This window comes from Bufo bufo, chromosome 3, assembly GCF_905171765.1.
Source record: "Bufo bufo chromosome 3, aBufBuf1.1, whole genome shotgun sequence".
In the NCBI taxonomy this organism is placed as follows: Eukaryota; Metazoa; Chordata; class Amphibia; order Anura; family Bufonidae; genus Bufo; species Bufo bufo.
This window is the reverse complement of record NC_053391.1, coordinates 110536410-110561612: the sequence shown is the minus strand read 5'-3', so window position 1 is coordinate 110561612 and position 25203 is coordinate 110536410. Positions and strand designations below refer to the sequence as shown.

At 44.1% G+C, this 25203-nt stretch overlaps 1 protein-coding gene across 1 annotated transcript in view; it reads right to left on the bottom strand.

Annotated features, from left to right (window-relative positions):
• Positions 1-25203, bottom strand: part of PITPNM3 (PITPNM family member 3) — a 793517-nt gene that overhangs the window by 209382 nt on the left and 558932 nt on the right. The window contains exon 7 of the mRNA XM_040423477.1: positions 15942-16061. Coding sequence (XP_040279411.1) covers positions 15942-16061 — 120 coding nt within the window. The remainder of the gene's footprint in view (positions 1-15941; positions 16062-25203) is intronic.

Below are 25203 nucleotides of genomic sequence, written 5' to 3'. Positions count from 1 at the left end.
ACTTATCTCCTCTTCTCCACCGCCACTCTCTGGGTCCCATAGTCTCTGCAGTTGCGCTTCCAGGTCTTCAAGGGGCCTTTTCACCTGGCTGCGTGCAGAGTCAAGTCATAGTGCGCACACTATGTCTTGACACTGTACGTAGTCAGGAACGTCAGAGTGGCCCAGAGAAGACCTGGAAGCGCGACTGCAGTGAAGACCGTCGGACCTGCACCCCCTGCCTCGTGCAGACTAGTAAGCGTTTCCATAATGGAAGCGCTCACTAGTATTCCACTTTATAAGATATACTGCGTCTTATAAAGCAAACAATACAGTAATTGTCGGTGCACCATTGGCAAGGGGGGCCCTGTGGGCTCCCCTGGCTTAGAGGCACAGTCACAATTTTGACCGCTGCAACCCCTATAGCTACGCCACTGGGCTTACCAGTGATAAAGTATTTGAAGAGGTGAACATCATATTATAGGGAAGTTGACACAAAGTGGACTTCGATTCACTCAACACTAGTCATAACCATGGATATAAACAGTGTATAATTTGATGGAAAAATTAATCATGCCAGCAAAGGAGGCAATATGGACAATCACAATACATTAAGTGCCTGGTATAAAAGGGGTATTCCCATCACAATGATCACTGTTAAATCTGTTAATGATTTGACAGTGATCATTTTTGTAAATACATTAAATTACCCAATTCCCACCCTTTTTGAGAAAATAAGTCCCCTCTTACCTGATCGTTGTCTTTCGTCTCCCCTGGTTACGGCCACCTCTCCTGTCAAATCTGCGCACGCCGGCTCTGTACTATACAGGCCAGGAATAAGTCACCATGGCGCATGCGTGGCGGCGGCGTGCGCGTTCAGAACATTGCGCAATCTTCAGTCCTCTGTGCAAGCGCGGCCCGGCCGGGAGAAGAATCCAGGAAGTGAACGTCGCGCTCAACAAGGGTAAGTATAAAAAGGGAAGATGGGGAATACCCCTTTAACTTTCTCTACTTGATAAAACGCCATTTGCTGAAGTGAGCCATCCCCTTTAAGGTCCTGGTATAATTGTTAGCACCTATAATTATAAAAATCTTTTTGCAAAGATAATCATTTAACAGCATATTTTTTGAAAAAGAAACCAATATATTTGCTAAATTCTTCCCTCTCTTCTGATTTTAAGCAGGTTATAAGCAGGGTTTTTGTGCCATCCTAAGTCACGCCCCTTTCCACCACACCCCCTTCCACCACACCCCCTTTTCTCCTAGTCATAGAAGGCTAAAAACATTTTCATAGACCTTAAAAATTTGAGGAGAATTTGGACGCCCCACTGTTTTATGCTTAGTTTAGTGTGTGAGGGGAGAGGGCATGACCGGGTGTTCTCTTTTTAGTCTCATTCCCCGCCCCTTTAAACCCTGCACAGTTCTGTATAGGGATTTTTCTATCAATATGTTTTGTTAAAGAAGTTCTATAGTAGGCTAATGTAATGGGCAACGTCATGCCTTCCTGCTGCCTCACAGCTTTTCTTCTTCACTGTTTTCAGGCCAATGTCAATCAGTCTAGCTTTGACTGAATCAATTATGAGTGCCTAACAGCTATAGCCTTTCAAAGGAGATTGTCTGAAATTGAACTCGTGTTCCTAGAAGCCAGTCTTACTTCATCTCCAGGACATGAGAGTAATCACACCACACTGTACACTGCCCGATCATCTAAACTTAGGGGGTGAACCAGTTTCGAGTGAGGCTACTTTCACATCTCCGCTTTTGCTGTCCGGTTTGAGGTCGGGCATGGGATCTCAAAACCACAACAAAACACTTCCGTTATTATAATACAACCAGCTGCATCCATTCAGAACGAATCCGGTTGTATAATTTTGAAAATGAACATGCTGGATCTGGCACTAAAACTGTTGTAACTCAATGGGCACCACATCCGTGTTTTTTTTTTGTGTCTGAAAAATAAGAGATCTAGCACCATCGACTTACATGGTTTTTGATGCCGGATCCAGGATGTTCATTTTCGATCTAATACAAACCGGATCCGCTTGCAGCGGTTTTGGGTCCGGGAAGGGAATGCAACAAACCTGAACGGCATGCATTCTGGTGCACTCCGTTCCGGTTTGTTCAGTTTTGTCCCCATTGATAATGAATGAGGACAACACTGAAGCGTTGTGCTGCGGTTTTGAGAGCCTGTGCCGGATCTCAAAACTGGAGAGCACAACGCAGATGTGAAAGTAGCCTAAAAGCAAAAATCTAATTATATTTTTACTTATATGTTTCTACCCACATGTATATGTATTCACAGCCAGACACTATTATGTAGTGAAAATACTATACAGAAATACATCATAAGAACAATGGATCCGTCAGCAGCAACATGTTGTGGTTTTCAGGTTGCTACAGAGGTTGATCAAAGGTGGAGCTTCCCTTAAAAAAAAAAAAAAAGATTAACTTTTCTGTATGGCAGTTATGCCACAATGTGTTTTTTACGGATGCCAGTGGTGCCAATATTGTCACTGGGCACCACCGCAGCTTTTTGAACTGACTGGCTCATTGATCATATTACAGATACCACAGTACCTAATGCAACAACTGATAAAACATAAGGTTACCATATTGCCTGTTTCAGTATATTCTTGCTTAGCTCAGTACTGACTGGCCAGTAACAGTCATTAAAGTATATATATAAATCCTTGATTTTTAAAATTTCTAGTTCATTGCTACAAAGAATAGTGATCCTATAAAAACTATAGGGTACTAATGTAACGTTATCAGGAATATTTTTTACTTTGTGGTTTGAAGAAGCTTGCATTCCTGCGTTCCTCGCTAGAAGTCTTCAAGGCCCTGACTTCCACTCTGTCTATCAGTGTAATAATCTGGTTTGCCGGTCCTCCTGGTATTTCTTGGCATAGAGAAAGTTATGACAATAATATCCCCTTTAGCACTGAAATAGAATTAGGGCTGTATGAAAAACTCTGAGCGTGATAGCTAAAAAGCCAAAAGCACTTACAGGCAGCTGTCTAGAGTGTAACTTAAAAATTTCCTCCGTGCCTTTTGAAAGGCTTTATTATATTTTCATGTAGTCCAAAGACCTTGTCTTCTAAAAGAATAAAAGTTTTTTCATCCATTGTGTCTGTATTTTAACAAACGTTCCATTTGTTGCCATAAAATATTCAGAAGGTTCTCTTTTTCTTTTTTTCCCTGCACTTCTACTATATGTTTTACTTAGGCCTCATGCACACGACAGTATTTTTCACGGTCCGCAAAAACGGGGGTTCGTTGGTCCGTGATCGCTGACCGTTTTTTCGTTCTGTGGGTTTTCCTTGATTTTTGGAGGATCCACGGACATGAAAAAAAAGTTGTTTTGGTGTCCGCCTGGACCGTGCGGAGCCAAACGGATCCGTCCTGATTACAATGCAAGTCAATGGGACGGATCCGTTTGACGTTGACCACAATATGGTGCAATTGCAAATGGATCCGTCCCCCCATTGACTTTCAATGTAAAGTCAGGAGTTAATATACCATAGGATCGGAGTTTTTCTCCAATCCGATAGTATATTTTACTCTTAAAGCGTCCCCATCACCATGGGAACGCCTCTATGTTAGAATATACCATCGCGATTTGAGTTAGATCGTGAAACTCATAATCCGACAGTTTATTCTACACAGAGGCGTTCCAATGGTGATGGGGACGCTACAAGTTAGAATATCCTACGAACTGTGTACATGACTGCCCCCTGCTGCCTGGCAGCACCTGATCTCTTACAGGGGGCTGTGATCAGCACAATTAACCCCTCAGGTGCCGCACCTTAAGGGGTTAATTGTGCGTATCATAGCCCCCTGTAAGAGATCAGGGGCTGCCAGGCAGCAGGGGCACCCCCCCTCCCTCCCCAGTTTGAATATCATTGGTGGCCAGTGTTCGCCCCCCCCCTCCCTCCCTCTATTGTATTATCATTGGTGGCCAGTGTGCGTCCCCCCTCCCTCTATTGTATTATCATTGGTGGCCAGTATGCGGCCCCCCCTCCCTCACTCTATTGTATTATCATTGGTGGCCAGTGTGCGGCCCCCCCGGCCCCCCCTCTATTGTATTAATATCATTGGTGGCCAGTGTGCGGCCTCCCCTCTCTCCCCCCCCCGATCATTGGTGGCAGCGGAGAGTTCCGATCGGAGTCCCAGTTTAATCGCTGGGGCTCCGATCAGTAACCATGGCAACCAGGATGCTACTGCAGTCCTGGTTGCCATGGTTACTTAGCAATATTAGAAGCATCATACTTACCTGCTGCGCTGTCTGTGACCGGCCTGGAGCTCCTCCTACTGGTAAGTGACAGGTCTGTGCGGCGCATTGCTTAATGATCTGTCACTTACCAGTAGGAGGAGCTCCCGGCCGGTCACAGACAGCGCAGCAGGTAAGCCACCTCCTCAGACGAGCTCCAATCCGCCCTTCGTTCTCCACCTCTGCTCACAGGACGCGGGTTAACCCTTTCAGCACTCTAATTAGTAAGAGCAGTTCCTTTATTCGATAGAGGGAGGGGGAGGGGGGGGCCGCACACTGGCCACCAATGATATTAATACAATAGAGGGGGGGGCCGGGGGGGTGCACACTGGCCACCAATGATAATACAATAGAGGGAGGGAGGGGGGGCGAGGGGGCCGCACTGGCCACCAATGATATTATTACAATAGAGGGAGGGGGGGCCGGGGGGGGGCGCACTGGCCACCAATGATATTAATACTATAGAGGGAGGGGGCCTGCACTGGCCTCCAATGAAATTAAAACTGGGGAGGGAGGGTGGTGTCCCCCCTGCTGCCTGGCAGCCCCTGATCTCTTACAGGGGGCTATGATACGCACAATTAACCCCTTCAGGTGCAGCACCTGAGGGGTTAATTGTGCAGATCACAGCCCCCTGTAAGAGATCGGGTGCTGCCAGGTAGCAGGGGGCAGTCATGTACACAGTTTGCAGTATATTCTAACTAGAAGCGTCCCCATCACTATGGGAACGCCTCTGTGTTAGAATATACTGTCGGATTTGAGTTTTCACAAATCTGTGTGAAAGTAGCCTACGGACACGGATCACGGACACGGATGCCAATCTTGTGTGCATCCGTGTTTTTTCACGGACCCATTGACTTGAATGGGTCCGTGAACCGGTGTCCGTCAAAAAAATAGGACAGGTCATATTTTTTTGATGGACAGGATACACGGATCACGGAGGCGGATGACAAACGGTGCATTTTCCGAGTTTTCAACGAACCCATTGAAAGTCAATGGGTCCGCAGAAAATCACGGAAAACGGCACAACGGCCACGGATGCACATAACGGTCGTGTGCATGAGGCCTTATTGATATTCTGCATGGTTATCATAAAAAAACTATGAGATGCCACATACAGTGCGTGCACAGTAGCTACCATGGGCGGATTGGCCGATGCTCGGGGGGAGGGGGGTCAACCAACCTGTTCACAGCCACGAGCCAGGTACACCACGTTCTCATGCTCTCAGCATTAATTAAAGTAGGAACATCAGGTGCTTTTGCACATGGCCGGTGGCCACAGGTATCCTCCGGAATTCAACTATATTGCAGTCCTCAGGACAGTGATACAGTTGAATACTGCAACAAGTCGGCTGTGTTTTATGCTGCACTGTGGTATTTTTGTTCTGCTGGGGTGGTATTTTGTGCTGCACTATGGTATTGCTAACCCTGCCTACTTCTATTGTCTCTGCCTTCTGTCAATTTGGACTCGCCAACAACAAAGGGCCACTTTTATTTTTTTTTCCAGGGCCACTTTTAGTTCCCAGTCCACCCCTGTTGGCTACTATGCATAAACTGTTTTATAGGCATTGCCAAGCGAATTACATTGGTTGGTAAATATGAGAATGAGATGAGAAAATACTGGCTGTATTGGTTGTGGTTAAGTAAACTGGCAATATAGTTTTCTTTAAAGTGGGAGATTTGACTGATCTCTTTGTTATTGTGCTATGTCCTAGCTTACTCAAGGGTGGATTTTACCACCATAAAAGTTGACAAATGCTTGGCACCCCAGATATCAAGTCCCCTACTGGCTACAACTAGTTGGCTGAAAAAACAAGTAAAGGTGCAAACATACAGCTTGTGTAGCCGGTTCAGCTGCACAAGGGCCTAGGGTTAGTTGTAGAGCATTTACAAAAGTAAACCGGTTGTAATGCTTAGCTGAGAGTGGGGCTTAGCAGGCCAGCAAGCGTAAAACTTTATGGTCTTATGGGATGGAGCTCAGTGGTATGACAGGGTGGAGCTTAGAGTTGTGATGGGCAATTAGAAATGCTCACTCCACCCCTGTCTGTACTTATGTTTTAATGGGGTGGTAGGAGATTGTGTCTGGTATTACATCTCGGTTCCATTCTCATGGACAAAAGTGGGTCTGTTTCTGGAAAAAACAACATGTGTTTCTAATGTAATCCACCCTAATTGACATTACTGAGGCACCATTATTTTTTCATTTTTTTTTTTTACTTAGAGCTCTGAATAGTTTACATTTGAATGGCTGACAATTCCCTCCTTCACTTTCTGCTGGACTCCACTGAGAAGGTATAGTATAGGCCTTTCACTCCTTGCTTGTCTAGCCCATGAACTAATATGATACAAAATTTTAGGATCTCCTTTGGGTTTATGGATTATCTAGTCATGTTAAATCTCAGGATCTCCCTCTGGGATTGGGGATTATGTTGCCCTATTAAGGGTACTTTCCGGCAGGGATCAGCAAAAATGCTTCCGTTATCATAGTACAACCTGCTACATCTGTTACAAATGGATCTGGTTGTATTTAGTGATGAGCGGGAGGTGCCATATTCGATTTCACGATATTTTGCAAATATTCGATTGAATATTCGTCTTATAGTCTTCGAAATCGAATATTCGTCATTATGCTATTTATCGCGAATAATATGCGATTTAATTAATCGCATATTGCGATTTTGTGTTTTTTACGAATATTCGCTATATTGCTATATATTCTTGTTTTAGAATATGACGAATATTCTAAAAAACAAAGTTATAGCAATATAGCGAATATTCGTAAGATACACATAGACTGCAATTTCACTAATGTAGTGCTATAATCTTTTTTTTGGTCAAATTTTTTTTGTCTCTTTCTGAATCAGAAAGAGACAAAAAAAAAATAGACAAAAAAAAAAGATTATATCACTACATTAGTGAAATTTCAGTCTATATGTGTAATTTACGAATATTTGCTATGTTGCTGAATATTCTTGTCTTACAATATGACGAATATTCTAAAAAACGAATATATAGCACTATATCCCATATATTGGTTAGAATATACCATCGGATCTGAGTTTCCACGATCTAACTCATGGTGATGGGGACGCTTGAAGTTAGAATATACCGCCAGGGCGCTGTGATCTGCGCAATTAACCTCTCAGGTGCGGGATAATTGCGCGGATCACAGCACCCTGTGCGCCCTCCCCCCCCACCTCCCGAGTATTAACCACCTCCGGACCGCCTAACGCAGGATCGCGTTCTGGAGGTGGCAGCCCTGCGCAGAGTCACGCATATATGCGTCATCTCGCGATGGCCGAGATTTCCTGTGAACGAGCGCACACAGGCGCGCGCGCTCACAGGAACAGAAGGTAAGAGAGTTGATCTCCAGCCTGCCAGCGGCGATCGTTCGCTGGCAGGCTGGAGATGTGTTTTTTTTAACCCCTAACAGGTATATTAGACGCTGTTTTGATAACAGCGTCTAATATACCTGCTACCTGGTCCTCTGGTGGTCCCATTTGTTTGGATCGACCACCAGAGGACACAGGTAGCTCAGTAAAGTCCCACCAAGCACCACTACACTACACTACACCCCCCCCCCGTCACTTATTAACCCCTTATTAGCCCCTGATCACCCCTGATCACCCCTGATCACCCCTGATCACCCCATATAGACTCCCTGATCACCCCCCTGTCATTGATCACCCCCTGTCATTGATTACCCCCCTGTAAAGCTCCATTCAGATGTCCGCATGATTTTTACGGATCCACTGATAGATGGATCGGATCCGCAAAACGCATCCGGACGTCTGAATGAAGCCTTACAGGGGCGTGATCAATGACTGTGGTTATCACCCCATATAGACTCCCTGATCACCCCCCTGTCATTGATTACACCCCTGTCATTGATCAACCCCCTGTAAAGCTCCATTCAGACGTCCGCATGATTTTTACGGATGCACTGATAGATGGATCCGATCCGCAAAACGCATCCGGACGTCTGAATGAAGCCTTACAGGGGCGTGATCAATGACTGTGGTGATCACCCCATATAGACTCCCTGATCACCCCCCTGTAAAGCTCCATTCAGATGTCCGCATGATTTTTACGGATGCACTGATAGATGGATCCGATCCGCAAAACGCATCCGGACGTCTGAATGAAGCCTTACAGGGGCATGATCAATGACTGTGGTGATCACCCCATATAGACTCCCTGATCACCCCCCTGTCATTGATCACCCCCCTGTAAAGCTCCATTCAGATGTCCGCATGATTTTTACGGATGCACTGATAGATGGATCCGATCCGCAAAACGCATCCGGACGTCTGAATGAAGCCTTACAGGGGCATGATCAATGACTGTGGTGATCACCCCATATAGACTCCCTGATCACCCCCCTGTAAAGCTCCATTCAGATGTCCGCATGATTTTTACGGATGCACTGATAGATGGATCCGATCCGCAAAACGCATCCGGACGTCTGAATGAAGCCTTACAGGGGCATGATCAATGACTGTGGTGATCACCCCATATAGACTCCCTGATCACCCCCCTGTCATTGATTACCCCCCTGTAAAGCTCCATTCAGATGTCCGCATGATTTTTACGGATGCACTGATAGATGGATCGGATCCGCAAAACGCATCCGGACGTCTGAATGAAGCCTTACAGGGGAGTGATCAATGACTGTGGTGATCACCCCATATAGACTCCCTGATCACCCCCCTGTCATTGATCAACCCCCTGTCATTGATTACCCCCCTGTAAAGCTCCATTCAGACGTCCGCATGATTTTTACGGATCCACTGATAGATGGATCGGATCCGCAAAACGCATCCGGACGTCTGAATGAAGCCTTACAGGGGCGTGATCAATGACTGTGGTGATCACCCCATATAGACTCCCTGATCACCCCCCCCTGTCATTGATCAACCCCCCTGTCATTGATCAACCCCCCTGTCATTGATCAACCCCCCTGTCATTGATCAACCCCCCTGTCATTGATCACCCCCCTGTCATTGATCACCCCTCTGTAAGGCTCCATTCAGATATTTTTTTGGCCCAAGTTAGCAGAATTTTTTTTTTTTTTCTTACAAAGTCTCATATTCCACTAACTTGTGTCAAAAAATAAAATCTCACATGAACTCACCATACCCCTCACGGAATCCAAATGCGTAAAATTTTTTAGACATTTATATTCCAGACTTCTTCTCACGCTTTAGGGCCCCTAGAATGCCAGGGCAGTATAAATACCCCACATGTGACCCCATTTCGGAAAGAAGACACCCCCAGGTATTCCGTGAGGGGCATATTGAGTCCATGAAAGATTGAAATTTTTGTCCCAAGTTAGCGGAACGGGAGACTTTGTGAGAAAAAAATTAAAAATATCAATTTCCGCTAACTTGTGCCAAAAAAAAAAAATTTCTATGAACTCGCCATGCCCCTCATTGAATACCTTGGGGTGTCTTCTTTCCAAAATGGGGTCACATGTGGGGTATTTATACTGCCCTGGCATTCTAGGGGCCCCAAAGCGTGAGAAGAAGTCTGGTATCCAAATGTCTAAAAATGCCCTCCTAAAAGGAATTTGGGCACCTTTGCGCATCTAGGCTGCAAAAAAGTGTCACACATCTGGTATCGCCGTACTCAGGAGAAGTTGGGGAATGTGTTTTGGGGTGTCATTTTACATATACCCATGCTGGGTGAGAGAAATATCTTGGTCAAATGCCAACTTTGTATAAAAAAATGGGAAAAGTTGTGTTTTGCCAAGATATTTCTCTCACCCAGCATGGGTATATGTAAAATGACACCCCAAAACACATTCCCCAACTTCTCCTGAATACGGCGATACCACATTTGTGACACTTTTTTGCAGCCTAGGTGGGCAAAGGGGCCCATATTCCAAAGAGCACCTTTAGGATTTCACAGGTCATTTACCTACTTACCACACATTAGGGCCCCTGGAAAATGCCAGGGCAGTATAACTACCCCACAAGTGACCCCATTTTGGAAAGAAGACACCCCAAGGTATTCCGTGAGGGGCATGGCGAGTTCCTAGAATTTTTTTTTTTTTGTCACAAGTTAGTGGAAAATGCTTATTTTTTTTTTTATTTTTTTTTTCATACAAAGTCTCATATTCCACTAACTTGTGACAAAAAATAAAAAGTTCCATGAACTCACTATGCCCATCAGCGAATACCTTGGGGTCTCTTCTTTCCAAAATGGGGTCACTTGTGGGGTAGTTATACTGCCCTGGCATTCTAGGGGCCCAAATGTGTGGTAAGGAGTTTGAAATCAAATTCTGTAAAAAATGACCTGTGAAATCCGAAAGGTGCTCTTTGGAATATGGGCCCCTTTGCCCACCTAGGCTGCAAAAAAGTGTCACACATCTGGTATCTCCGTAATCGGGAGAAGTTGGGGAATGTGTTTTGGGGTGTCATTTTACATATACCCATGCTGGGTGAGAGAAATATCTTGGCAAAAGACAACTTTTCCCATTTTTTTATACAAAGTGTGCATTTGACCAAGATATTTATCTCACCCAGCATGGGTATATGTAAAAAGACACCCCAAAACACATTCCTCAACTTCTCCTGAATACAGAGATACCAGATGTGTGACACTTTTTTGCAGCCTAGGTGGGCAAAGGGGCCCACATTCCAAAGAGCACCTTTCGGATTTCACAGGTCATTTACCTACTTACCACACATTTGGGCCCCTAGAATGCCAGGGCAGTATAACTACCCCACAAGTGACTCCATTTTGGAAAGAAGAGACCCCAAGGTATTCGCTGATGGGCATAGTGAGTTCATGGAAGTTTTTATTTTTTGTCACAAGTTTGTGGAATATGAGACTTTGTATGAAAAAAAAAATAAAAAAAAAATCATCATTTTCCACTAACTTGTGACAAAAAATAAAAAATTCGAGGAACTCGCCATGCCCCTCACGGAATACCTTGGGGTGTCTTCTTTCCAAAATGGGGTCACTTGTGGGGTAGTTATACTGCCCTGGTATTCTAGGGGCCCAAATGTGTGGTAAGGAGTTTGAAATCAAATTCAGGAAAAAATGAGGAGTGAAATCCGAAAGGTGCTCTTTGGAATATGGGCCCCTTTGCCCACCTAGGCTGCAAAAAAGTGTCACACATCTGGTATCCCCGTACTCAGGAGAAGTTGAGGAATGTGTTTTGGGGTGTCTTTTTACATATACCCATGCTGGGTGAGATAAATATCTTGGTCAAATGACAACTTTGTATAAAAAAATGGGAAAAGTTGTCTTTTGCCAAGATATTTCTCTCACCCAGCATGGGTATATATAAAATGACACCCCAAAACACATTCCCCACCTTCTCCTGAGTACGGAGATACCAGATGTGTGACACTTTTTTGCAGCCTAGGTGGGCAAAGGGGCCCATATTCCAAAGAGCACCTTTCGGATTTCACAGGTCATTTTTTACAGAATTTGATTTCAAACTCCTTACCACACATTTGGGCCCCTAGAATGCCAGGGCAGTATAACTACCCCACAAGTGACCCCATTTTGGAAAGAAGAGACCCCAAGGTATTCGCTGATGGGCATAGTGAGTTCATGGAAGTTTTTATTTTTTGTCACAAGTTAGTGGAATATGAGACTTTGTAAGAAAAAAAAAAAAGAAAAAAAAAATCATAATTTTCCGCTAACTTGTGACAAAAAATAAAAAGTTCTATGAACTCACTATGCCCATCAGCGAATACCTTAGGGTGTGTACTTTCAGAAATGGGGTCATTTGTGGGGTGTTTGTACTGTCTGGGCATTGTAGAACCTCAGGAAACATGACAGGTGCTCAGAAAGTCAGAGCTGCTTCAAAAAGCGGAAATTCACATTTTTGTACCATAGTTTGTAAACGCTATAACTTTTACCCAAACCATTTTTTTTTTTTACCCAAACATTTTTTTTTTATCAAAGACATGTAGAACTATAAATTTAGAGCAAAATTTCTACATGGATGTCGTTTTTTTTTGCAAAATTTTACAACTGAAAGTGAAAAATGTCATTTTTTTGCAAAAAAATCGTTAAATTTCGATTAATAACAAAAAAAGTAAAAATGTCAGCAGCAATGAAATACCACCAAATGAAAGCTCTATTAGTGAGAAGAAAAGGAGGTAAAATTCATTTGGGTGGTAAGTTGCATGACCGAGCAATAAACGGTGAAAGTAGTGTAGGTCAGAAGTGTGAAAAGTGGCCTGGTCTTTCAGGGTGTTTAAGCACTGGGGGCTGAAGTGGTTAAAATAATTGGTGACCAGTGCGCCCTTCCGCTCCCCAGTATTAAAATAATTGGTGGCCAGTGCGCCCTAACCCCCCCCCTCCCCCAGTATTAAAATCATTGGTGGCAGTGGCCACAGGGTCCCCTTCCCCCCTGGCAGTGGCCACAGGGTGCCCCCCCCCCATCATTGGTGGCAGCAGGCAGTTCCGATCAAGTCCCAGCGTAATGGCCGGGCTTTGATTGGTTACCATGGCAGCCAGGACGCTACTGAAGTTCTGGCTGCCATGGTTAGTTAATCACTCAGCAGCATTTACTTACCTGCGGGGCTCTCCTCCTTCTGAGAACTCACAGGTCTATGCGGCGCATTGCTGAAGGCATATGCGGCGCATAGACCTGTGAGTTCTCAGAAGGAGGAGAGCCCTGCAGGTAAGTAAATGCTGCTGAGTGAAACTGCCTGCTGCCACCAATGACGGGGGGGAGGAGGAAGGGGGACCCTGTGGCCACTGACAGGGGGGAGGGGGACCCTGTGGCCACTGCCACCAATGATTTTAAACCTGGGGGGAGGGGGGGTTAGGGCGCACTGGCCACCAATTATTTTAATACTGGGGAGGGGGTTAGGGCGCACTGGCCACCAATTATTTTAATACTGGGGGGAGGGGGGTTACGGCGCACTGGCCACCAATTATTTTAATACTGGGGAGGTGGGGGGGGCGCACAGGGCGCTGTGATCAGCACAATTAACCCACACCTGAGGGGTTAATTGCGAGGATCACAGCGCCCTGGCGGTATATTCTAACTTCATGCGTTCCCATCACCATGGGAACACCTGGTGGTTAGAATATACCATCGGATCTGAGTTAGATCGTGAAAACTCAGATCCGATGGTATATTCTAACCACCAGGCGTTCCCATGGTGACAGGGACGCTTGTCGGGTAGGAGTATGCCGAAGGGCAATAACTGTACTAATTGGGGGGAAAAAATAAATTCTATAAAACTAATATACAGTATGTGATATAGTGCTATATATTCGTTTTTTAGAATATTCGTCATTTTTTACCATCTAAACTCTTGATTCCTCCCTGGCCCACAAGCATTTTCAGCAGGAAGGAATCATGTGTTCAGATGGAGAAAATATTCGATATAACGAATCTATAGCACTATATTCGGAATATTCGGAATTATCGAAGTTGCGATATTCGCGATTAATATTCGCTATGCGAATATTCGCACTCAACACTAGTTGTATTACCTCTAAAATGGCCATGATGGATCCAGCACTAAAACCATTCTAAGTTAATAAGCAACAGATCCGTTTTCTTTTGTGTCATGGAAAACGGATCCTGCACCATTGACTTTTAGGGCACAGCTACACTGCAACATTTGTCGCACGACATTCTGTTGCACTAATGTCACGCGACAATATTTATAATGGCAGTCTATGGTGTCGCACTGCAACATGCAACATGCTGCGACTGTGACGCAACAGTCGCAGAAAAATCCATCTTGAATGGATTTTCTGCGACGGTTGCATCGCATTCGCAGCATGTTGCATGTTGCAGTGCGACACCATAGACTGCCATTATAAAAATGTTGCGCGACAAATGTCGTCGTGTAGACGTAGCCTTATTGTGTTTCATGCCAGATCTGGCTTGCTCCACATCCCATTCCAGACAGAAAAACGTTCTGTCCGGCATGGGAACGCAACCAAGTGGAATGGAATGCCTTATGGTGCACTCCTTTCCATTCAGTTTAGTTTTGTCCCCATTGACAATGAATGGGGACAAAACTGATCTCAATAACGTAAAGGAAAAACGCCTTTGTGAAAGTAGCTCAAGGCCTCTTTCACACTACCGTATGGCTATTTCAGTGTTATGCGGTCCGTTTTTCACGGATCAGCTTTTTTTTTCAATTGTGTTTCCGTTTCTGTTCCGTTTTTCCGTATGGCATATACAGTATACAGTAATTACATAGAAAAAATTGGGCTGGGCATTACATTTTCAATAGATGTGTCCGCAAAAACGGAACGGGTACGGAAGACATACGGATGCATTTCCGTATGTGTTCCGTTTTTTTTTTGCGGACCCATTGACTTGAATGGAGCCACAGAACGTGATTTCCGGGCAATAATAGGACATGTTCTATCTTTCAACGGAACCGAAAAACAAATGTACGGAGTACATTCCATTTTTTTGTGGAACCATTGAAATGAATGGTTCCGTATACGGACCCTATACGGGATGCAAAAAATGGCCCGCAAAACGGAAAAAAAAACGGTAATGTGAAAGAGGCCCTAATCTCAGGAACTGCCTTGGGTTTTGGGTGTGTTTACTATGTGGTAGTTTCATCTATTATGTCTTGATTTGTGGACAACAGTGCCAAATGATTATGTTCTTTTCTCCTTTGTTCATAGTTTAAACTGTTAAATTCACCATGTTCTGGATATTACAGATCCATCAATATTCAAAAGGTTTCTTCAGTTCAAGAGCAAATCCTATTAGAAAATGCATGATTAGGGTCCATTCACACATCCGTGTGTGTTTTTTGCGGATCCGCAAAACACGGACAGCGGCAATGTGCGTTCCGCGTTTTGCGGACCGCACATTGCCATCACTAATAGAATATGCCTATTCTTGTCCGCTATTGCGGACAAGAATAGGACATGTTATATTTTTTTCGGGATCGCAACATCGTGCGGCCCCATAGAAATGAATGGGTCCGCAATTCCGTTCTGCAAAATGCTGAGCGGAATTGCGGATGTGTGAATGGAGCCATAAAGGGGTTTTCTGAGATTTTAATCCTCAGGATAGGTCATCAGTATCTGATCGTGTCTGGCTGTAAATGGAATCTAACAGCTGGATTTCTGTAGAGTGCAGACTCACTGCTGGCCTTCCCAACCTTTTCACATTGTCTTCAATGGAAACAGGATGGATTGTAAGGTTTGCATAGAGATTTTGCAGGGCACAATTTGAAGCATAGAGTCTGTGCAAAGTAACAAATGCTTTGTAAAAGCGATTCAAGAAAAAGAAATGTATGACTGTCATATAAAAATACAGCAGCTTCTACCTGCAATGTAAAGTACTCAATGTTAAAAGGGTTTTCCAAAATTTTTATACTGATGACCTTTCCTCTGGAGAGGTCATCAGCATCTGATCGGTGGTGGTCTGTCACCCAGGAGCTCCGCCGATCAGCTGATCAGTTATTTCTAGGCCAGTGAAGACACATTCATCTGTCACATGGCATAGGCACACCTCAGCCCCACAGAAGTGAAAACCAAGCACAGCCACTTTAGAATGTACAGCGCTGCGCTTGGTGAGCATGGAAAAAGCTGCTGCGCTCACAGGAGCACCAGTGCCATCTCAAACAGCTGATCATCGGTGTCCCGGGTGTCAAACCCCCATGGATGAGATACTGATGACCTATCATCAGTATTAAAATCTGGGAAAAACCTTTAAGTGCACATCTCGTTGGTAACGTACCTGTATGCTGCTGCCGCTGCCTCTCCGGCTGCTGTTTTGACTCTCTCCAGGTGTCTTGGCACTGTAACACAGAGCATCAAAACCCAGTATACCACCAACACAGTCTCCGATCAGACAGACCTGAAAGAAGCAAAAACAAAAAACACCTTTTATTGCCAGTAAAGACGGGAGAATGTGAGAGGTAAATATTAAGAAACAGATAGGCTTGATTACAATGCAAATTAAGATTTTGGAAAGGTCTTACAAATACAGAATTCAAGACCTCCTGATATTTAAAATAACCCCCCATCTACAGGATAGGGACTAAGAGTGTGATCAGTGGTGGTCCACTCCCCAATCACTAGAACAGGTGCCTTGTGTCCCCACGTACAAATGGAGCAGCATCTTAGCATGTTGAATGCCACTCTATTTATCTCTATGGGACTGCCAGAAGTAGCTGACCTCTGTACTTGGCTATCTCTGGCAAACTCATAGAACTGCCTTGAGTGGCAATATTGCATGCTTGAAGGGGTTATCCCATGACTAATGTAAAAAATGAACATCAGACATTATATAGCAAATGACAACCTCTTTCTAACAAAGCTAGAACCAGCCCTGTACCTCACATGGATCCAGAGATCTCCCATTCATTGCTCTGCTAGATTTATATCAAGCTGACAGCTCAAGGGGAGTGTCTTTTCTGCTGCAGCTCAGGGGGCGTGTCCATGCTCTGCCTATCACAAGTCAGGTGGCAGTTGAAGGATGAAACGGAGCATGTGCGGCCCTCTCAGTGAGCGGAACAAAGAAATACAAAAGAACACTAGGTGGCGCCATACAGATACATTTTATTGAATAACTCAGTGGCTATGCTAAATTTTTAATTACATGCAATTACAAAAGTATTCAGATCTAGGTGCTGGTTTGAAAACCGTAGAATATTTTTAGTGGAACAACCCCTTTAAAAATCACTCCATTTATAGGTGAGGGACACAACACCCTTGTGCTTGTGAGCAGTGCGTGTCCCAGTGGTCCGGTCCCTACTTATTAGAACATATCCCTTATCCTATGGTTAGAGGATATGTTTAAATCTTAGAGTAACCTATAGTGTACATTTGGTGTTTGTAACCTTTAGTGTATTTATAGGCTGTTATCTAGAAAACATAGACCCTGATTTATCAAAACTGGTGTAAAGAAAAACAAAGTTTCCCATAGCAGCCAATCACATTGTTTCATTTTGCAGAGAGCTCTTTTGGAAAATGAAAGTGTTATGGGCAACTAAGCTAGTTTTCCTTTCCACTAGTTTTGATAAATCATGGTCTATGTTTTCTGTATAACAGCCTATAAATACACCAAGGGTTACGAACACCTAATGGATACTATAGATGGATAGTTCAAAAGGTTGTTTTAAGATTAAAACATATTTAAACAAGATTTAAACATAGTGACTATTGATTGGAGAGTCCAAAAGGCACAGCAGATCCTAATGAAGTGTAGTTTTCCTCCATTGAGACCATTATACAAATAGTCTGTTAAAGTGGAAGGCAAAGGGCAATGTCCCTAGGCCGCAATTTCTCCATCTCAGATTTTACCTTGGATAATGTAGTATTAACAGTGATTTCTACACTGTGGCTCTACAGTGGTTGCACAAACAACTCCCAAGGTTCCCTTCCTTGGATACCACTAGCATATAGGTAGTTTTATCTACCAAATGTAATAATTCAGCAGAAATTTGCAACTTACTGAAACTACAGAGGCACACAGAGTTTTTCGTCTGTTGGATCTCTGGCGTGCTCCATCAGATGCTGAATGTTCAGTGGCATTCATATGGCAGAACATGGTATGGAGACACACAGGCTATGTTTTGTGCATGGTGCCTTATTTCATATAATTTGTAATACTCCATCTAATTTGTGCCGAGCTGTTCCAAAAATTTGAATATCCTCTAAAATAAATCATTACTGTTATCAAAGATTTAGAAGACTGCAATACATTGAGGAATAATGCTTTACTGTCCCTTCAAGCATTGGAAGGTTTAAGAAAAGTATGATCCATTTTCCAAGAAGAGAATGCTATTTTCCCATGTGTGTTTAATACCCTCCTGTAATTGGTGTAATATTTCTTTCCCTAATCTTGCTATTCAGCACTCTCAGCAGGCGTAGTATGCTAGTGCTTATTAACGTGGCTTTACGCCAGAGCCGTTTGCAGAATTTCGGATAGCCTCCAAAAAAAATCATTATAGTTATGAAACAAACAGATTATATTATAGGCGAAGTGGGTGTTCTTTGTTTTAATGGCACTGTTATTGAGGGGCTGCTACTTCTTCATTTTGCAGGACAGTGAAATTGTACATTGCTTCTCATTCTATCCCTTTATGCTCCAAATTTCCCTGTCAGATGCACATATCAAATGGTATAAAGACAAAGTTGATGTTCTTAAAATAAATTCTTATGAACGCCGGTGCCACGCTGCACTCTTGGCATAAAGTATAACTTCCCTATAAGAATCAGAGCCATTATAAAACTAATAAGTAAGAGCTCCAATGTGGAGGGGGAATAGAATTTATTGCCAGACCAGCTTCCCTAATTCCAAAGAGCAGCAAAGTGATGCATATTTTCATTTATTCATCCGCCTCAGTCGGCGGTGTGTGAAAACCCTCATGTACAATGTGTTAAATAACTGGTATATGAAAGCAATACAATTCGTTCAATAACTAGTATATTGACTCAATGCAATGCTTTAAATCACTGGAATATTGATGTACTGAAATGTGCAGTTACAAACTGTAGCTAAATGGAAACAGGCTTCGGCAATTAAAAGAAGCACAATTAAATGTGCCCTGCTATGAACACTTTAGTAAAATGAGCTGAAATGCGCAATTATAAATGGAAGCAAAATTGCAACTGGTTTGTAGAAAGAAAAAGGAACAATTGTGCAGTGCTTATGGCAAAATGTATGGCACTGATGCTGGAGGTGCTGGGAATAAACCTATAAAACATTTAGGAACTGTAGAAACCTAGAGGTTTAAAAAGAGACTGGCTCTCAAAGTACAGAAATTAAGTTGGTGCAGGATTTTGCTGACTGCTGTAAATGACATAAAGATTTCCACCTACAGCAGCTCCCCTCAGTATAAGGCCTCATGCACACGACCGTTTTTTTTTTGCGGTCCGCAAAACGGATTTCCGTTGTTCCGTGATCCGTGACCGTTTTTTCTTCTGTGGGTCTTCCTTGATTTTTGGAGGATCCAAGGACATGAAGGAAAAAGTCATTTTGGTGTCCGCCTGGCCGTGCGGAGCCAAACGGATCAGTCCTGACTTACAATGTAAGTCAATGGGGACGGATCTGTTTGACGTTGACACAATATGGTGCAATTGCAAACGGATCCGTCACCCATTGACTTTCAATGTAAAGTCAGGAGTCCCTATTATACCATCGGATCGGAGTTTTCTCCAATCCGATGGTATATTTTAACTTGAAACGTCCCCATCACCATGGGAACGCCTCTATGTTAGAATATACCATCGGATTTGAGTTAGATCGTGAAACTCAGATCCGACAGTATATTCTAACACAGAGGCGTTCCCATAGTGATGGAGATGCTTCAAGTTAGAATATACTGAGAACTGTGTAATAACTGCCCCCTGCTGCCTGGCAGCACCCGATCTCTTACAGGGGGCTGTGATCCGCACAATTAACCCCTCAGGTGCCACACCTGAGGGGTTAATTGTGCGTATCATAGCCCCCTGTAAGAGATCAGGTGCTGCCAGGCAGGAGGGGGCAGCCCCTCTCCCTCCCCAGTTTTAAATTCATTGGTGGCCAGTGCGGCCGCCCCTCCCTCCCTCCCCTGTATTTAACTCATTGGTGGCCAGTGCGGCCCCCCTCCCTCCCTCCCCAGTATTATATTCATTGGTGGCCAGTGCGGCCTCCCCTCTCCCCCCCTAATTAAAATCACCTTCCCCCATCATTGGTGGCCAGTGCGGCCTCCCCTCTCCCCCCCAATTAAAATCACTTTCCCCCATCATTGGTGGCAGCGGAGAGTTCCGATCGGAGTCCCAGTTTAATCGCTGGGGCTCCGATCGGTTACCATGGCAGCCAAGACGCTACTTAGCAATAGAAGCATTATACTTACCTGAGATGTCTGTGACCGGCCGGGCGCTCCTCCTACTGGTAAGTGACAGGTCTGTGCGGCGCATTGCTTATAGCACAGACCTGTCACTTACCAGTAGGAGGAGCGCCCGGCCGGTCACAGACATCGTAGGTAAGTATAATGCTTCTATTACTAAGAAACCATGGCAGCCAGAACTGCAGTAGCGTCTTGGCTGCCATGGTAACCGATCGGAGCCCCAGCGATTAAACTGGGACTCCGATCGGAACTCTCCGCTGCCACCAATGATGGGGGAAGGTGATTTTAATTAGGGGGGGGGGGGAGAGGGGAGGCCGCACTGGCCACCAATGATAGGGGGGTGATTTTAATTAGGTGGGGGGAGAGGGGAGGCCGCACTGGCCACCAATGATGGGGGAAGGTGTTCTTAATTGGGGGGGGGAGAGGGGAGGCCGCACTGGCCACCAATGAGTTAAATACAGGGGAGGGAGGGAGGCCTCACTGTCTACCAATGAATATAAAACTGGGGAGGGTGGGGGTCTGCCCCCTCCTGCCTGGCAGCACCTGATCTCTTACAGGGGGCTATGATACGCACAATCTTGTGTGCATCCGTGTTTTTTCACTGACCCATTGACTTGAATGGGTCCGTGAACCGTTGTCCGTCAAAAAAATAGGACAGGTCATATTTTTTTGACGGACAGGAAACATGGATCACTGACGCGGATGTACAACGGTGCATTTTCCGAGTTTTCAACGGATCCATTGAAAGTCAATGGGTCCACAGAAAATCACGGAAAACGGAACAACGGACACGGATGCACACCACGGTCGTGTGCATGAGGCCTAAAACACACAGAACTCTGACCCTATGCTTTCCCTCTCTGATAAAACTCTGACTTTTCTACCTACTGATTTAATCTACCTAACTAAATATGTCCCTAAAGTAGCCCTACAACGCCCTAAGCTTTCTGGCTTGTGTCTCTAATTGCTGTTTGCTAGACCCATCCAACACATGTCCTCTCACATAAACCACTAGGCTCAGAATGTTGTCTATGCTTCTGAGCAAGCGTAGAGCCCAAAGGACCTGCCAAAATCTTGCCCCTGATTGGCTCACAGACTGCCTTTTAGCTCCTGAGCCAATCAGGGTAAGCCCAGGGTCATGTGATCTTCCATCTTCATGCTTCCTGCCCTGTTTCCCGCTAATTTTCAAGGGTCATGTGATCCTTCATCGTCATCCTCACTGCCCTGATTCTCGCCAATTTTCACAGTAAGATGACACAGGCGCCAGTCATCTGGATTCAATTAGCAGCAGAATTTATGTGAAATTCGTAATGAATCAGATTCCGGCTTATCTCTAATTGGTTTGTCTTCCCTGTTTGGTTAGGTGAGAAAATAATCAATCTTCTTTACAACATTTTACAGTTTTCACACATATTGATGATCTTTATAGAATGTTTTTTTCTTTTAACAATAAATTACGTTTTGTAGCCACAGCATCCATTCTGAAAAGGGCTGCGTATCGTAGCTTGTCTCAGTGCATGTTGGTGATTTGCCCAAAGTTAGCAATAATGATGTGTTACCAGTGTCTGGCTGTAAATGGAATCTAACAGCTGGATTTCTGTAGAGTGCAGACTCACTGCTGGCCTTCCCAACCTTTTTCAGATTGTCTTCAAAGGAAACAGGGTGGATTGTAAGGTTTATATAGAGATTTTGCAGGAAAAAATTTGAAACATAGGGTCTGTGCAAAGTAACAAATGCTTTGTAAAAGTGATTCAAGAAAAATAAATGTAGGACTGTCATATAATACAGCAGCTTCTACCTGCAATGTAAAGTACTCAATGTTAAAAGGGTTTTCTAAAATTCTAATACTAATGACTAGTATTGGGCGAGCATGCTCGGCCGAACACCATTTTTACTCGAGCATCGCGATGCTCGGCACATCGCGGTGTTCGGCCGAACACCGCATGTGTTCGAGCGCGATGCTCGAGTCTCCTCCCCGCACGTTTGTTGGCTGCTACGCAGCCAATAAATGTGCAGGCAGCAATATATATTATTAGTGCAACTTGCGCTAAATTGCGTGCAATTGTTGCCACTGCAGACAGTGACACAACCTCTGCTACATCTGTTGTGTTACATTTGCGCATCCTAAATATCTGTGACATTCAGCACAATTATTTGGCCGCTGCTGACAGCAACTTTACCTGCGCTACATCTCCTGTATAACGTTTGCGCATCCTAAATATCTGTGAGATTCAGTGTAATTTTTTCGCCGCTGGTAACAGCGACATTACCAGCGCTACATCTCCTGTATAACGTTTGCGCATACTAAATATGTTTGACATTCAGTGTAATTTTTTTGCCGCTGGTGACAGCGACATTACCTGCGCTACATCTCCTGTATAACGTTTGCGCATCCTACATATCTGTGACTCTCAGTTGAATTTTTTCGCCGATGGTGACAGCGACATTACCTGGGCTACATCTCATGTATAACATTTGCGCATCCTAAATATCAGTGACATTCAGTGTAATTTTTTTGCCACTGGTGGCAGAGACATTACCTGCGCTACATCTCCTTTATTACGTTTGCACATCCTAAATATCTGTGAGATTCAGTGTAATTTTTTCGCCGCTGTTGACAGCGACATTTTCTGCGCTACATCTCCTGTATAAAGTTTGTGCATCCTAAATATCTTTGACAGCTAGTGTAATTTTTTTCGCCGCTGTTGACAGCGACATTACCTGCGCTACATCTCCTGTATAACGTTTGCGCATTCTAAATATCTTTGACATTCAGTGTAATTTTTTTGCCGCTGTTGACAGCGACATTACCTGCGCTACATTTCCTGAATAACGTTTGCGCATCCTAAGTATCTGTGACATTCATAATAATTTTTTTGCAGCTGGTGACAGCTACATTACCTGCGCTACATCTCCTGTATAACATTTGAGCATACTATCTGTGACATTCAATGTAATTTTTTCGCCGCTGGTGACAGCGACATTACCTGCACTACATCTCCTGTATAACGTTTGCGCATCCTAAATATCCTTAACATTCAGATGAATTTTTTTGCCGCTGGTGATAGCGACATTACCTGCGCTACATCGCCTGTATAACGTTTGCGCATCCTAAATATCTGTGACATTTAGTGTAATTTTTTTGCCGCTGGTGACAGCGACATTAGCTGCGCTACATCTTCTGTATAATGTTTGTGCATCCTAAATATCTGTGACATTCAAATTTATTTTTTTGCCGCTGGTGACAGTGACATTACCTGCGCTACATCTCCGTTATTATATTTGTGCATCCTAAATATCTGTGACATTCAGTGTAATTTTTTCGCCTCTGTTGACAGGCACATAGAAACATAGAATGTGTCGGCAGATAAGAACCATTTGGCCCATCTAGTCTGCCCAATATACTGAATACTATGAATAGCCCTTGGCCCTATCTTATATGAAGGATGGCCTTATGCCTATCCCATGCATGCTTAAACTCCTTCACTGTATTTGCAGCTACCACTTCTGCAGGAAGGCTATTCCATGCATCCACTACTCTCTCAGTAAAGTAATACTTCCTGATATTAAACCTTTGCCCCTCTAATTTACCGCTGGTGACATCGACATTACCTGCGCTACATATCCTGTATAACGTTTGCACATCCTAAATATCTGTGATTTTCAGTTTAATCTTTTCACCTCTGGTGAGAGCGACATTACCTGCGCTACATCTACTGTATAACGTTTGCGCATCCTAAATAACTTTGACATTGTGTGTAATTTTTTTACTGCTGTTGACAGCGACATTACCTGCGCTACATCTCCTGTTTAACGTTTGAGCATTATAAATATCTGTGACATTTAGTGTATTTTTTTTACCGCTGTTGACAGCGACATTACCTGCGCTACATCCACTGTATAACGTTTGCGCATCCTAAATATCTGTGACATTCAAATAAAAAAAAATTTCACCGCTGGTGAAAGCGACATTACCTGCGCTACATCTCCTGTATAACGTTTGCGCATCCTAAATATCTGTGACATTCAAATTAATTTTTTTGCCGCTGGTGACAGCGACATTACCTGCACTACATCTCCTGTATAACGTTTGCGCATCCTAAATATCTTTGACATTCAGTTGAATTTTTTCACCACTGGTGACAGCTACATTATCTTTGCTACATCCACTGTATAACATTTGCGCATCCTAAATATCTTTGACATGGTGTGTAATTTTTTCGCTGCTGTTGACAGCGACATTACCTGCGCTACATCTCCTGTTTAACGTTTGAGCATTATAAATATCTGTGACATTCAGTGTAATTTTTTTCACCGCTGTTGACAGCGACATTACCTGCGCTACATCCACTGTATAACGTTTGCGCATCCTAAATATCTGTGACATCCAGATTATTTTTTTCGCTGCTGGTGACAGCGACATTACCTGCGCTACATCTCCTGTGTAACGTTTGCGCATCCTAAATATCTGTGAGATTCGGTGTAATTTTTTTGCCGCTGTTGACAGTGACATTACCTGCGTTACATCTCCTGTATAACGTTTGCGCATCCTAAATATTTTGACATTCAGTGTAATTTTTTTGCCGCTGGTAACAACAAAATTACCTGCACTACATCTCCTGTATAATGTAACTTGGTGGCGGCTTTGGACCTGACACACATCCCATGCCTAGCCCACGTCTTAAACTTAGTGGTTCAGCGGTTTATCAAAACCTACCTAATTTGCCTGAGCTACTGGTAAAGGTGCGCCTTTTTTCCCCCTTTCCTGAAAGTCATCTACAGCTGCTGCCAGTCTGGCAACGCTGCAGCAACACTTGCAATTGCCAGCTTTCCGACTGTTGTGCGACGTGAGCACGCGCTAGAACTCCACATTCCACATGTTGGCCAGGTTTTGAGAGCAGCAGAGGGCAATAGTGGAATACCAGCTGCAACTTGGTCGTCGCCTTTCCAGTCAGCTTCCGCTCTTCACAAGCGACGAGTGGGCATGGATGTCTAACCTTTGTGAGGTTTTACGCAACTTTGAGGAATCAACACATATGTTGAGCTGCGATAATGCTATTATCAGCGTAACCATTCCACTTCTGTGTCTACTGAAACGCTTGCTGCTCACAATGAAGGCAGACGCTTTGCATGTGGAAGAGGTGGAAATGGGGGAAGACATTA